This window comes from Aethalodelphis obliquidens, unplaced genomic scaffold (genome assembly GCF_003676395.1).
Source record: "Aethalodelphis obliquidens isolate GAN/ISIS:26980383/991018 unplaced genomic scaffold, ASM367639v1 scaffold8, whole genome shotgun sequence".
NCBI lineage: Eukaryota > Metazoa > Chordata > Mammalia > Artiodactyla > Delphinidae > Aethalodelphis > Aethalodelphis obliquidens.
The window spans coordinates 44,517,799-44,532,133 of record NW_020837952.1 but is presented as its reverse complement, the minus strand read 5'-3'; the positions used below and the strand labels follow the sequence as shown (position 1 = coordinate 44,532,133).

The 14,335-nt window shown below is 36.7% G+C and overlaps 1 protein-coding gene across 1 annotated transcript in view; it reads right to left on the bottom strand.

The window, feature by feature from the left end:
- Positions 1–14,335, bottom strand: part of ANO4 (anoctamin 4) — a 451,959-nt gene that overhangs the window by 29,378 nt on the left and 408,246 nt on the right. The window contains exons 24-25 of the mRNA XM_027107320.1: positions 4,311–4,463; positions 3,157–3,304 (exon numbers count right to left, since the gene is read on the bottom strand). Coding sequence (XP_026963121.1) covers positions 3,157–3,304; positions 4,311–4,463 — 301 coding nt within the window. The remainder of the gene's footprint in view (positions 1–3,156; positions 3,305–4,310; positions 4,464–14,335) is intronic.

The following is a 14,335-nucleotide window of genomic DNA, read 5'->3' as shown; positions in this document are numbered from 1 at the left end:
GGAAAATCAGCTTAATTTATACCACTAGATCAGGTATATACCTCACAGTAATTTTCTAAGGCCTGCATCTATCCTTAGAGAATGTTCCCAAACTCTAATCCATGTCTACCTGATAACAAAGTAATTAGTTTATTGCATTCATTGAGGGTGAGGGATCAAACTGGTTATTTGTGCTTTCTGGAAAAAAAATTTAGTTTGCTGATTGAAATTTTAACTCTGATTGACAGAACAATTTTATAATATACATCTTCAACTTTACTTCACAATTTCTGTCTCCTGATGTCTGCCCAGAGGTGATTTTAGTTCTCTAAGCTCTTTCTAAAGGGCCCTTGGGAAGATACCCCGAAAGACGAAGTGACTTCATTTTGTAGGCAATGAACAACAGTCTGATCACCGGCAGCTGGAAAGACAGAATGTCTTAAGAGGGAAGATGAAAACATTTGAAAAATTCTTGTGTAACCTGCTGTGTGGAGACCACTGCCTCAAACCACAGTATTCCTTTACGTACAGATCTGGCTGAAAAATGAGAATGTCTTCCCCACTGTGCTGCTGAAGACTGATCTGCTGAGCGGACGAGTGTTGAGACGGGGCGGGTGGGGGGGGCGGAATGCGCAGCCAGGAATAACTGAAGCACACTGTCATAGGGACGAGGGGCCTGTGAACTGAATGACCCTGGACACAGGAGTGAAACTCTCATCCATGGAGGAGCCAGGGAATCGTGTAAGGTGAGGGAAGCCTGGAGTTTTGGAGAAAGGTGATTGGTTTGGTTGGAATACTGTTGATTTAGGGTCAATTTAAATTGAAATATGGCGTTTCCACAGCTGGATTTAATCTAAGTGGGATCTCACTCTGACTGCACATGCTACCTTAAAAGCCTATGACGTCTAAAATTTGACAATGCTGCTCCTCTATGAGTTCAGTCATCTCTGAAGCATTTTTAAACTGGAAAAAGAAAAAAACCTAAAAAGGATAATAGAGTAGCTGGTGGGGCAGAAAATAAGATTCATGAAGAAACGTACACAAATGTAACTATTTGAAAGTAAGAAAAATAAGAAATAATAAGAAAAATATAAAGTATTTTATAATACTTTATATAAAAATATATAATACTTTATATACTTTATATAAATAATACTTTTATATATATAAATATATAATACTTTTATAATACTTTATATATATAAATATATAATACTTTTATAATACTTTTATATATATAAATATATAATACTTTTATAAAAATATAATACTTTTATAATACTTTATATAAAAATATAAAGTAAAAAATATAAAAATAAGAAAAATATAAAAATAAGAAAAAATAAGACTAATGGATTAGCAGATAAAAAGTAGATCTACAATTATTGAAGGTAGCAACAGGCTCTTAAGAGAAACATTGTTTAAAAAAAAAAAAGGCCCAAAGAGCTCAGTAAAACTGAATTAAGGAGGCTATTTAGAGAAATTCTAATCACCATGAACATTGTCTTAAATCTAATAGGCTGTCAAAATTCTAAAGCTCTGATTCATTATCAACTGCACATAAATGTTCCCACTTTATTTTTTGGTTTCCTCCAGAACAAGGTATTACCATATTTGAAGTAGCGGAAGAATGGAAATAACCATTAAGATTTAAACCCCAGGGAGTTGACTCTTAGATGAGTTGGATAAGCACTTATTGGCAAGGGCCCCGAGGGCTGTGAGGTTCAGGATGAAGGGCATTGTCTGAGTCTAGGCTTTACCTTCGTGTGGGCTCCATCAGTTACTCTGCCTTGTGATTATGGATTTAACCTCTCTCAATCTCTTTCTGCCCTTCAAAGCGAGGCTAATGATGTATATCCCGCTACCCGCGTTGTTTTGAGAATCAAACGCAAAACATACATGCAAGTGGTTTGAACAAAGATAAGCCTTTCTAGGCTGAGTCAAGCAGAGAATGTTCACAACAGTTACAGGTAGAAAGAAATGCATGCATAGTACCATGTAAGTCTTTAAATCTCTCTTGAAATGGGATGGTATGCTCACTTACAGTGGCTAGATAATTCACATTTAATGGCCACGTGGTGAGTGAAGAACTTTATAGAAGCTTCCTCAAATAGCTGGATTTATCTATGCCTTAGAGCATTTATGTAGGATGAATAATGAAATTGGACCTGGGTCAGGTGTGTATAAATTCAGCTGACTTTATTTGGTGGCACTGTACTCCTTGGGGGCTGATGGAACTACCCTGGCTAGAGAGGATGAATTAGTTTGGTTCAGACTAGTAAACTAAGAGGCAGGGCTGCTTGTAGGAATAGGCAGGAGCCTAAGTGAGATGACTTCTGGGGAACCAAAAGGACCCTATGATCCCAACACACATTCCACTCTAACCTACAGACATTTAAATCCCACAATTAATTATATTATTTTGACATTAGCCAAACAGGGTTGTTTTATTTTTTCCCACTAAAGTATGTTGGGACTTTTTATCTTTTTTTCCAAGGGTGTAGAAATGAAAGCTAGGGGACATGTTATAATTTTGCCAAGACTTTAGCTGACCAGAAATACAGAGCTCTGGCTTTGGGAACCATTGAGGTGATGCCATAGTATTGATCTCTCAGCGAGTTAAGTTCACCCAATTTGCCTGTGGTAATATAGACACTGGTCAAGTCCACAGCCAGGAAAGAATCATTCAGTTACTTATTCCACAAATATTTATGGAATACCTTGTGAGTACTTGGCACATGACTGCACATTTCCCATGTAAAATTTTCAGAGTCTTCACATGACACAAGAGGAATCAAATTATAACTATACTTTTATAAACTCATAAAAATGGCATAACTATATACCATGGAACACTTTTTTTGCTACACACATTAGCATACCACACACTTCTGAATTCATGGTGGGCAGGAGGGGGGAAAATGATTTTTTGCTTTTCTTACATTGGATTCCACCTAAAACTTGTATGACTTGTATGACTTCCAACACTTCAATAGATCAGAATGTGTTTTCTTTGGCCAAAAGTGTTATTGTATCATATTTCCACCTCCCCACTACAGGCCTTCTGTCCTGGGCTTGTGTCCCATGTGCTCCAATGCAGAGGCTTCTGTCTGAGTGTCCAACAGCACACGATGGCTAGGAAATGGGGATTTCATGATGGCTTTATGGCGCACTTACTTTTGCCCAGCTTCCCCTTGGCCTGCACAAGGTCCATACTTATAAGCGTACACCAAGCGAGGGATAAAGTCAGATGTGATCGCTATGACAAATGCGTTTGTAATAACAGAGAGAATTCCAATGCCTTCAAGAATTCCATACCAAATTCCTATTCAAAGAGAAGTGTTGAATTAATTCCAGACACAACAGCAGAGGTGATAACTATAAAAACAACTGGGGTAATTCACTTTCAGTAGTCCTTTGCACAGGTCCTTCCACCATCCCAAATACTGATTCTTGCCACCAGGAGGAAGAAGTTGTACCTTCAAAAACCTTGGCATTGAAGGAGTTTGCATGGAAGTGCCCATGCTCATGACTTAAAAATCAATCGGGTTCAGATATAAGTAGAGAATTCTGGTCAATGATAAGGCACAAAACACTATCTGATAAGACTGGCACATGCAATGTCAAGATGCCACCAGACTGGGAGCTCCTTGGGGGTACCTATAGCGTCTCTCCAGTTCATCTTTATGGACCAAGTTCCTGATGCACTGACCCAGAGTAGGTGCTCACTGAGTGTGTTTGTTTCATTGGGACGTTCAAAAACCACTGAGTTAAGCATATGCACACCGAATTCTCTTCTACACACACTGGCTGAGCACCTGCCTGCTCTATTCTAAGCACTGGATGCAGAAATGAATAAAAGACAGTCTCTGGTCTCTGCCAGCTTTTGAGAGCCTGCACCTGATTCAACTCAGCATCTCTAGTCAAAAACCAAAGGCCATCTCTGCCTATAGAAAAACTGGATCATACTTCCTATGACTCGGGCAAATATTTAGGAAAGAGCAAAACAAAGTTAAGCAAATGGGAGATCTACTTTAAAAAGGAAAAAGGTGGTAATAAATCAAATGTTTAGATTCCAGAGTCTTAGGATAGAAACAATCAAATTGAGAATCTATTTAAGCACAAATTCTCTAGCACTGGAAATTATAAATTTCCAAATAGGTAGCTGTACTTGTTATCTAATATTATTTAAAGCTAACAATTATTCTTTTGTAAGAGTTAGTTGAATCATCTTACATGGAAACCATATGTAAAAATCTAAAGCTGGTAGCTGTTTTATTTTATCTACCAGGTGGTTAATATCTTTTAAAAACACCCCAAATCCAACTTACCTATGTCTTTGGCCCTTGAAGCTAAAGGTCGCCTCCACTGTGTGACAAATTTATAAGCGTCAAGTCGAATTTCAATTATATTATTCAGTAAGGCCAGAAGTGGTGCTAGGGGAAAAGCTGCCACAAAGATAGTTGTAAATCCAAACTGGAGAACTGGGGAAGGAAAAAGGAAAAAGAACAAAGAGTATTGGTTTTCCAGTACTATTTTCAAAAGGATAATAATCTGAATGTGTCATTGTTTTAACCCATATTTTTCCCCAAAGCACAGGGAACATCTCTTCTAGAAAGATGGCCAGGACACTTGAAAAAGAGGTACTCCCTGAGCCTGGAAGCAGTGGCATCCTAGGAGCAATGATCATACCTAGAGTCCAGAGCTTGTTTTCTAAATACCATTCTCTAATAAAAGGAACCAGGGCTCCTTAGAGAAATGTTTGATTCCAGAGCTATGGCAGGGAAAAGACAAGATTAGTCTGGAATATCTTGTGATGCCAGAAAGTTAGGAAGTGCTTGAGAAATGATGGGGACACATCAAAAGGACACAGGACAAACTTGAAGGAGGTCCCAATGGCCAAAGCTGGAAAAATTTGTACAACAAAATAAATAAGGATAGTATTGGATTACAACCCAAAGACTAAGTATCCAAGTCCATAATGAAATAAATACAAGTATAAATATATACTGAAATAAATAAATGGGGGGAAAGGGACAGCTCTTTCTTATAACAGAATTCTAATTAATAAATGTAGAAGGAATGACTAAAAATAGAAAATCACCAGTAGTCAGACACCACAGTAGTAATTGTTGCAGGCAAGAGCCATAAAAGAATGCTAAAATTAGTAGCTAAAATTAGTAGGGGAAATTATATTAAAAAAATGATTTTTATGTTCTCAAAGTATCTCCCTACACGTTAGTAATTACAAAGGAAAAAATATCTTTACTATGGAGAAACCTGATAGACATCACCTTAACTGAGTGATCCAAGTTAATATCACCAGTAATAAGACATATTGACATCATACCCCCAAGACGGTGTACTGAGGAGGCTACAATATCCTTTCTGTGGAATTTTTGCCAAAAATGCATAACCTCAACCTAACCATGAGAAACCATTAGATAAACCCAAATGGACATTCTACAAAACTAGTAGTCTTAAAATATGTTAAGTTCGTGAAAAAGAACTGTCATAGAATGGAGGGAACAAGGAGATGCAACTAAATGCAATGTTGGGTGCTGGAATGGGTCATGGACAAGAAAAACAGACAGTGGAAACAGGCAATATTCAAATAACGTAATTAGTTAACAGTCCTGTATTAATGTTACTTTTCTGGCTTCAATATATATGTAAGATGTTAACCTTATGAGAAACAAGGTGAAGAGTATTTAGGAACTCTGTACGATGTTTCAACTTTGCAAATTAAAAAGTTTTAAAAGAGGCAGTGCCTGACGCAAAACAACCAGATGGCGTAATTGAAAAAAATTTTTAAAGCACTTGGCTGAATGAATGACTGCATATTTTCTACTGTTTTTACTTTTACTTATTTTAGAAAGTAACAACAAAACAATGACTAACACATATACCATTTTCTATGTAACAGGCACTGTTCTAATTACTTCACCTATTTTAAATCGATTTTCACAATCACTCTCTTATGTGGATACTATTATTATGCTTATTTTACAGCTGAGGAAACTGAAGCACAAAGAAGTCAAGTAATTTGCCCAAGACACATCACTAAGAAGCAATTCTAACATGGGTGATATGGTCCCAGAGTCCTGAAGAGTCCATTTACCTCATCTCTGTGGTACTGCCACCTCCAAGGTATCCCCCGTCTTTGGTTACATTCATACTCAGTGACTATGCTGGTTGGCACTTCACCCACCAATAGACACAGGCATTCCCTTCAGCTTTTCCCTTGGTTCCACTTTTCTCCTGACTTCCCTCTTTCCTTGGGTGAGTCCATCCGCTCTCATGACTTTATTATCTGTCTGATGAGGTTTCCCAATTCTCTCTCTCTCTAATCCCGACCCGTTGTCTGCTGCTATGCTACAGAAGCAGCACTTTCCAAACCAATCTCTCAATCTCATCCTTAAACCTGCTCCGCCGTTCATGTCCCTCGTCCTCCCCTCCCCTCGAAGCTGTCTTACATAAAAACCAGCTTTTAGCTAGCTCAGCCTTGAGAACTAAAAGCCTCCAAGTCCCAAAATTAATTACCCTTCAAAAATGTCTCTCATCTGTCCCTCCTCTCCACTGTCCCCAGATCAGACTCTGATTTTCTAACTGGCTTCTCTGCCTCAGGCTTTCTCCTCCTTCCCCCATTGCCCTACTATTAATGTTGGTTAAAGCCCATCACTCATCACCTTCCTACTCAAAATGTTTCAGTCGGTTCTTGTTGCCTGTAGACTAAATCCCAAACTTTTTCCATGCCATTCAAGGGTCTTCCAAGCCTCATGTCCAAACATGCCCCGTGACCCAGACAGGTGTCCCAAACAGTCCTCTAGCCATCCACACTACACTTCTATTTTTATGGGGTCATGTCATGTACTTAGTGTTTCTGTTCATACTCTGGTGAAATTCTATTCTTTCTCCAAGTGTGAGCTCAAATGTGCCCTCCTCTGGGCACATTTAATTAACTACTGCTTCTGTAGCTCCCACAACTCTGCTTATCATCATAGAGCTTATTTTCTCTTAATTTTATGGCTCTTTACCTGTATAGTATCAGGTCTTATGTTTAAGTCTTTGATCCACTTAGAGTTCTTTTTGTGAGTGGCGTAAGATAGGGGTTCAATTTCATTGCTCTGCATGTGTTTATCAAGTTTTTTCAACACTATTTGTTGAAGAGACTATCCTTTCCTCATTGGGTATTCTTGGCTCTCTTGTCAACAAGTAGTTGACCACATATGTGGAGGGTTTAATTCTGGGCTCTGTATTCTGTTCTGATGGTCTATATGTCTAATTTTATGCCAGTACTGTACTGTTTTTATTATTACTCTAGCTTTGTAGTATAGTTTGAAGTCAGTAAGTGTGATACTTTTGGATTTGTTTTTTCTTCTTAGGATTTCCATGGATTTGGAGTCTTTTGTGGTTCCATACAAATTTTAGGATTGTTTCTTCTATTTCTATGGTGAATGCCCTTGATATTTTGATAGAGATTGTGTTGAATCTATAGATCAGTTTGGGTAATATGGACATTTTACAATATTCTTCCAATCCATGAATATGAGATGTTTTTCCATTTGTTTGTGTCTTCTTCAGTTTCTTTCAGCAAAGTCTTGTAGGTTTTGTTGTACAGATCTTTCACTTCCTTGGTTAAATTTATTCCTAGCTATTTTATTGTTTTTGATGCTATTGTTTATGGGGTAATTTCTTTGTCAGATACTTCATTGTTGGTATATAGAAATGCAGCTGATTTCTGTATGTTAATTTTATATCCTGCAATTTTATGAAATTTGTTGATTACTTCCAACAGTTCTTTGAGTCTTTGGGATTTTTGTATGTAAAATCGTATCATCTGCAAATAGTGATAATTTTACTTCTTGCTTTCTGATTTGGATGACTTTTATTTCTTTGTCTTACTTAATTACTCTAGCTAGGATTTCCAGTATTATACTGAATAAGAGTGGTGGGAGTGGGCATTCTTGTCTTCTTCCTGATGTTAGAGGAAATTTTTTCAATTTTCTCCATTGAGTATAATGTTAACTGTGAGTTTGTTGTGTGTGGCCTTTACTATGTTAAAGTATGTTTGTTCTATGCCCAACCTGTCAAGGTTTTTTATCATGAAAGGATGTTGAATTTTGCAAATGCTTTTCCTGCATTTATTGAGATAATCATGATTTTTATATTCTATTTTTTTTTTGGTAGTACAAGTTCTTTTAATAATTAGAATCAAAGCCTGTTCTGGAACTCAAGTCCACTTAATTCCAAAACCACTTAAAATTTTAATGGGGGGAGGGACAAGATGTCCCCAAGCAAGAATAAGATGGTGTTTATCAAAACAGCTTTGGACCTACTCAGGGCTTCAACTCCAAACCATAGTTTTGGGGAAAAAAAAAATAAGACAAAATGTGTCATTTCCTAGAAGAGTCTGAAGTAGAATTGTCAGTTATCTTCTTTTAGCATTAGAGGATTTTTTTTTCTGGTATATATTCCTTTGGTGTATTTAATATTCTACATGCACACATACACAGATATCATTATTGCAGAAATAGGAAAATCTGTTTTATAGTCTTCATCAAATGATCACATTATTGTGATTAGTTATTTAGTTGTCTCTCCTGCCAGGAAGGCAGGAATAATATCTCTCTTACCATCCATCACTCTCCTACTACCTAGCATAATACCTAGCACAGGAAGACAGATATATGATAATGCATACATCTAGGATTTTTTATAAATATGCCCAATTGCCCTTGTGGCAGCTGTACCAATTTTAAAACCCGAAAGCAATTATGAGAAGTTCATTTCCCTTCATTCTTCGCAAAACTTCATCTTATGACTTTTTAAGAATCTTTGCCATTTTGATGGGATTAATTTGTCTCTCATTTTTCTTTCTTTTTCTTTTCACACACACACACGGTATTTTATTTTACAAGAGATAAATCAACCGACACCAAGCATTGTAAATGGATAACCACAACAAAAGCAACAGTGATTGCAATTACCAAACACGAAACACACTCATACTATATCATAATATTGATATTCAGTCCAGTAATCCTCCACTGTAACAGCTCCTTTACTTTGCAGTGAAAATTGATTTGTATATTTTTTGCCTGAGTTCTTGTGGGATTTTTTTTTATTCAAACAGAAAGTCACAAAAATTATAATCATCCTCATCAGTTCACTCAGTCCCGTGTAATTAATTTTTTTCATTTTAAACTTTTGTTAGCACTTTTATGAATTCATCAGTTTTCCATTAGAGTTCTGAAAATGCTTATTCATTCAGTTCAGCAGTATAGTCAGTTACCAGAAACCTGTACTTGTCAGTCTTTTCCATGAATTCCTTGAAGATGAAACCCTTTTACAGGAACATTTTTGTGAAAGCATCAGAGTACACCCAGAACTGTCTGTAAATGACAAAAGACTTAAAAATGACCACGGTTAAAGATTTGATGAAAGTTCATAATAATGCAATTGACAAGGAAATTTTAGTTATTTCTGAGATATACATTTTAAAGTAATAACTAGACTTATGACTTATAACATTATACCAGAACATATAATATTTTTAGAAATTTCATGTAATGTCTGAAACATTTATATTAATATATTTCCATACAAATAAACCAAAGAAAGTTTAGTATTAGTTGTATTTTTGTTTGTTTGTTTTTCAATACTGCAGGTTCTTATTAGTCATCAGTTTTATACACATCAGTGTATACATGTCAATCCCAATCGCCCAATTCAGCACACCACCATCCCCACCCCACTGTGGTTTTCCCCCCTTGGTGTCCATACGTTTGTTCTCTACATCTCTGTCTCAACTTCTGCCTTGCAAACAGGTTTATCTGTACCATTTTTCTAGGTTCCACATACATGTATTAATATATGATATTTGTTTTTCTCTTTCTGACTTACTTCACTCTGTATGACAGTCTCTAGATACATACATGTCTCAACAAATGACTCAGTTTCATTCCTTTTTATGGCTAAGTAATATTCCATTGTATATATGTACCACATCACCTTTATCTATTCATCTGTCGATGGTCATTTAGGTTGCTTCCATGACCTGGCTATTGTAAATAGTGCTGCAATGAACATTGGGGTTCATGTGTCTTTTTGAATTATGGTTTTCTCTGGGTATATGCCCAGTAGTGGGATTGCTGGATCATATGGTAATTCTATTTTTAGTTTTTTAAGGAACGCCCATACTGTTCTCCATAGTGGCTGTATCAATTTACATTCCCACCAACAGTGCAAGAGGGATCCCTTTTCTCTACACCCTCTCCAGCATTTGTTGTTTGTAGATTTTCTGATGATGCCCATTCTAACTGGTGTGAGGTGATATCTCATTGTAGTTTTGATTTGCATTTCTCTAATAATTAGTGATGTTGAGCAGCTTTTCATGTGCTTCTTGGCCATCTGTATGTCTTCTCTGGAGAAATATCTATATAGGTCTTCTGCCCATTTTTGGATTGGGTTGTTTGTTTCTTTAATATTGAGCTGAATGATCTGTTTATATATTTTGGAGATTAATCCTTTGTCTGTTGCTTCATTTGCAAATATTTTCTCCCATTCTGAGGGTTTTCTTTTTGTCTTGTTTATGGTTTCCTTTGCTGTGCAAAAGCTTTTAAGTTTCATTAGGTCCCATTTGTTTATTTTTGTGTTTATTTCCATTACTGTAGGAGGTGGATCAAAAAAGATCTTGCTGTGGTTTATGTCAAAGAGTGTTTTTCCTATGTTTTCCTCTAACAGTTTTATAGTGTCCGGTCTTACATTTAGTTCTCAAATCCATTTTGAGGTTTTTTTTGTGTATGGTGTTAGGGTGTGTTCTAATTTCATTCTTTTACATGTAGCTGTCCAGTTTTCCCAGCACCACTTATTGAAGAGACTGTCTTTCCTCCATTGTATATCTTTGCCTCCTTTGTCATAGATTAGTTGACCATAGGTGCGTGGGTTTATCTCTGGGCTTTCTAACTTTTTCCATTGATCTATGTTTCTGTTTTTGTGCCAGTACCATATTGTTTTGATTACTGTAGCTCTGTAGTATAGTCTGAAGTCTGGGAGCCTGATTCCTCCAGCTCCGTTTTCTTCCCTCAAGACTGCTTTGGCTATTCGGGGTCTTTTGTGTCTCCATACAAATTTTAATATGATTGGTTCTAGTTCTGTAAAAAATGCCATTGGTAATTTGACAAGGATTATATTGAATCCGTAGGTTGCTTTGGGTAGTATAGTCATTTTCACAATACTGATTCTTCCAATTCAACAACATGGTATATCTCTCCATCTGTTTGTATCATCTGTAATTTCTTTCATCAGTGTCTTATAGTTTTCTGCATACAGGTCTTTTGTCTCCCTCGGTAGGTTTATTCCAAGGTATTTTATTCTTTTGTTGCAGTGGTAAATGGGAGTATTTCTGTAATTTCTCTTCCAGATTTTTAATCATTAGTGTATAGGAATGCAAGAGATTTCTGTGCATTAATTTTCTATCCTATAACTTTGCCAAATTCATTGATTAGCTCCAGTAGTTTTCTGGTGGCATTTTTAGGATTCTCTATGTATAGTATCATGTCATCTGCAAACAGTGACAGTGTTACTTCTTCTTTTCCAATTTGTATTCCTTTTATTTCTTTTTTCTCTCTGATTTCCATGGCTAGGACTTCTAAAACTATCTTGAATAATAGTGGTGAGAGTGGACATCCTTGTCTCGTTCCTGACCTTAGAGGAAATGCTTTCAGTTTTTCACCATTGAGAATGATGTTTCCCGTGGGTTTGTTGTATATGGCCTTTATTATGTTGAGTTTAGGTTCCCTCTGTGCCTACTTTCTGGGTAGTTTTTATCATAAATGGGTGTTGAATTTTGTCAAAAGCTTTTTCTGCATCTATTGAGATGATATGGTTTTTATTCTTCAATTTGTTAATATGGTGTATCCCATTGATTGATTTGTGTATATTGAAGAATCCTTGCATCCCCGGGATAAATCCTACTTGATCATGGTGTATGATCCTTTTAATGTGTTGTTGGATTCTGTTTGCCAGTATTTTGTTGAGGATTTTTGCATCTATATTCATCAGTGATATTGGTCTGTAAGTTTCTTCTTTTTGTAGTACTTTTGTCTGGTTTTGGTATCAGGGTGATGGTGGCCTCAGAATGAGTTTGGGAGTGTTACTTCCTCTGCAATGTTTTGGAAGAGTTTGAGAAGGATGTGTGTTAGCTCTTCTCTAAATGTTTGATAGAATTCAGCTGTGAAGCCATCTGGTCCTGGACTTTTGTTTGTTGGAAGATTTTTAGTCAGTTTCAATTTCTACTTGTGGGCTTCCCTGGTGGCGCAGTGGTTGAGAGTCCGCCTGCCGATGCAGGGAACACGTGTTCATGCCCTGGTCCGGGAAGATCCCACATGCCACGGAGCGGCTGGGCCCGTGAGCCATGGCCACTGAGCCTGCGCGTCCGGAGCCTGTGCTCTGCAATGGGAGAGGCCAGAACAGTGACAGGCCCGCGTATTGCAAAAAAAAAAAAAAAAAAAATTTCTACTTGTGATGGGTCTGTTCATATTTTCTATTTCTTCCTGGTTCAGTCTTGGAAGGTTATACCTTTCTAAGAATTTGTCCATTTCTTCCAGGTTGTCCATTTTATTAGCATAGAGTTACTTGTAGTAGTCTCTTAGGATGCTTTGTATTTCTGTGGTGTCTGTTGTTCTCCTTTTTCATTTCTAATTTTATTGATTTGAGTCCTCTCCTTCTTTTTCTTGATGAGTCTGGCTAATGGTTTATCAATTTTGTTTATCTTCTCAAAGAACCAGCTTTTAGTTTTATTGATCTTTGCTATTGTTTTCTTTGTTTCTATTTCATTTATTTCTGCTCTGATCTTTATGATTTCTTTCCTTCTGGTAACTTTGGGTTTTGTTTGTTCTTCTTTCTCTAGTTCGTTTAGGTGTAAGGTTAGATTGTTTACTTGAGATTTTTCTTGTTTCTTGAGGTAGGCTTTTATAGCTATAAACTTCCCTCTTAGAACTGCTTTTGCTGCATCCCACAGGTTTGGGATCATCGTGTTTTCATTGTCATTTGTCTCTAGGTATTTTTTGATTTCCTCTCTGATTTCTTGGTTATTTAGTAATGTATTGTTTATCCTCCATGTCTTTGTGCTTTTTACATTTTTTTCCCTGTAATTCATTTCTAATCTCATAGCGTTGTGGTCAGAAAAGATACTTGATATGATTTCAATTTTCTTAAATTTACTGAGGCTTGATGTGTGACACAAGATGTGGTCTATCCTGGAGGATGTTCCATGCGCAATTGAGAAGAAAGTGTAATCTTCTGTTTTTGGATGGAATTTCCTATAAATATCAATTAAATCTATCTGGTCTGTTATGTCATTGAAAGCTTCTGTTTCCTTATTTATTTTCATTTTGGATGCTCTGTCCATTGGTGTAAGTGAGGTGTTAAAATCCCCCACGATTATTGTGTTACTGTTGATTTCCTCTTTCATAGCTGTTAGCAGTTGCCTTATGTATTGAGGTGCTCCTATGTTGGGTGCATATATAATTGTTACATCTTCTTCTTGGATTGATCTCTTGATCATTATGCAGTGTCGTTCCTTGTCTTTTATAACATTCTTTGTTTTAAAGTCTATTTTATCTGATATGAGTATTGCTACTCCAGCTTTCTTTTGATTTCCATTTGCATGGAATATCTTTTTCCATCCCCTCACTTTCAGTCTGGATATGTCCCTAGATCTGAAGTGGGTCTCTTGTAGACAGCATATATATGGGTCTTGTTTTTGTATCCATTCAGCCAGTCTGTGTCTTTTGGTTGGAGCATTTAATCCATTCACGTTTAAGGTAATTATATGTATGTTCCTATTACCATTTTCTTAATTGTTATGGGTTTGTTTGTGTAGGTCCTTTTCTTCTCTTGTGTTTCCCACTTAGAGAAGTTCCTTCAGCATTTGTTGTAGAGCTGGTTTGGTGGTGCTGAATTCTCTCAGCTTTTGCTTGTCTGTAAAGCTTTTGATTTCTCCATCAGATCTGAATGAGATCCTTGCCGGGTAGAGTAATCTTGGTTGTAGGGTCCTCCCTTTCATCACTTTAAGTATATCATGCCAGTCCCTTCTGTCTTGTAGAGTTTCTGCTGAGAAATCAGCTGTTAACCTTATGGGAGTTCCCTTGTATGTTATTTGCTTTTTTTACCTTGCTGCTTTCAATAATTTTTCTTTTTCTTTAATTTTTGCCAATTTGATTACTGTGTGTCTTGGCGTGTTTCTCCTTGGGTTTATCCTGTATGGGACTCGCTGTGCTTCCTGGTCTTGGGTGGCTATTTCCTTTTCCATGTTAGGGAAGTTTTCGACTACAATGTCTTCAAATATTTT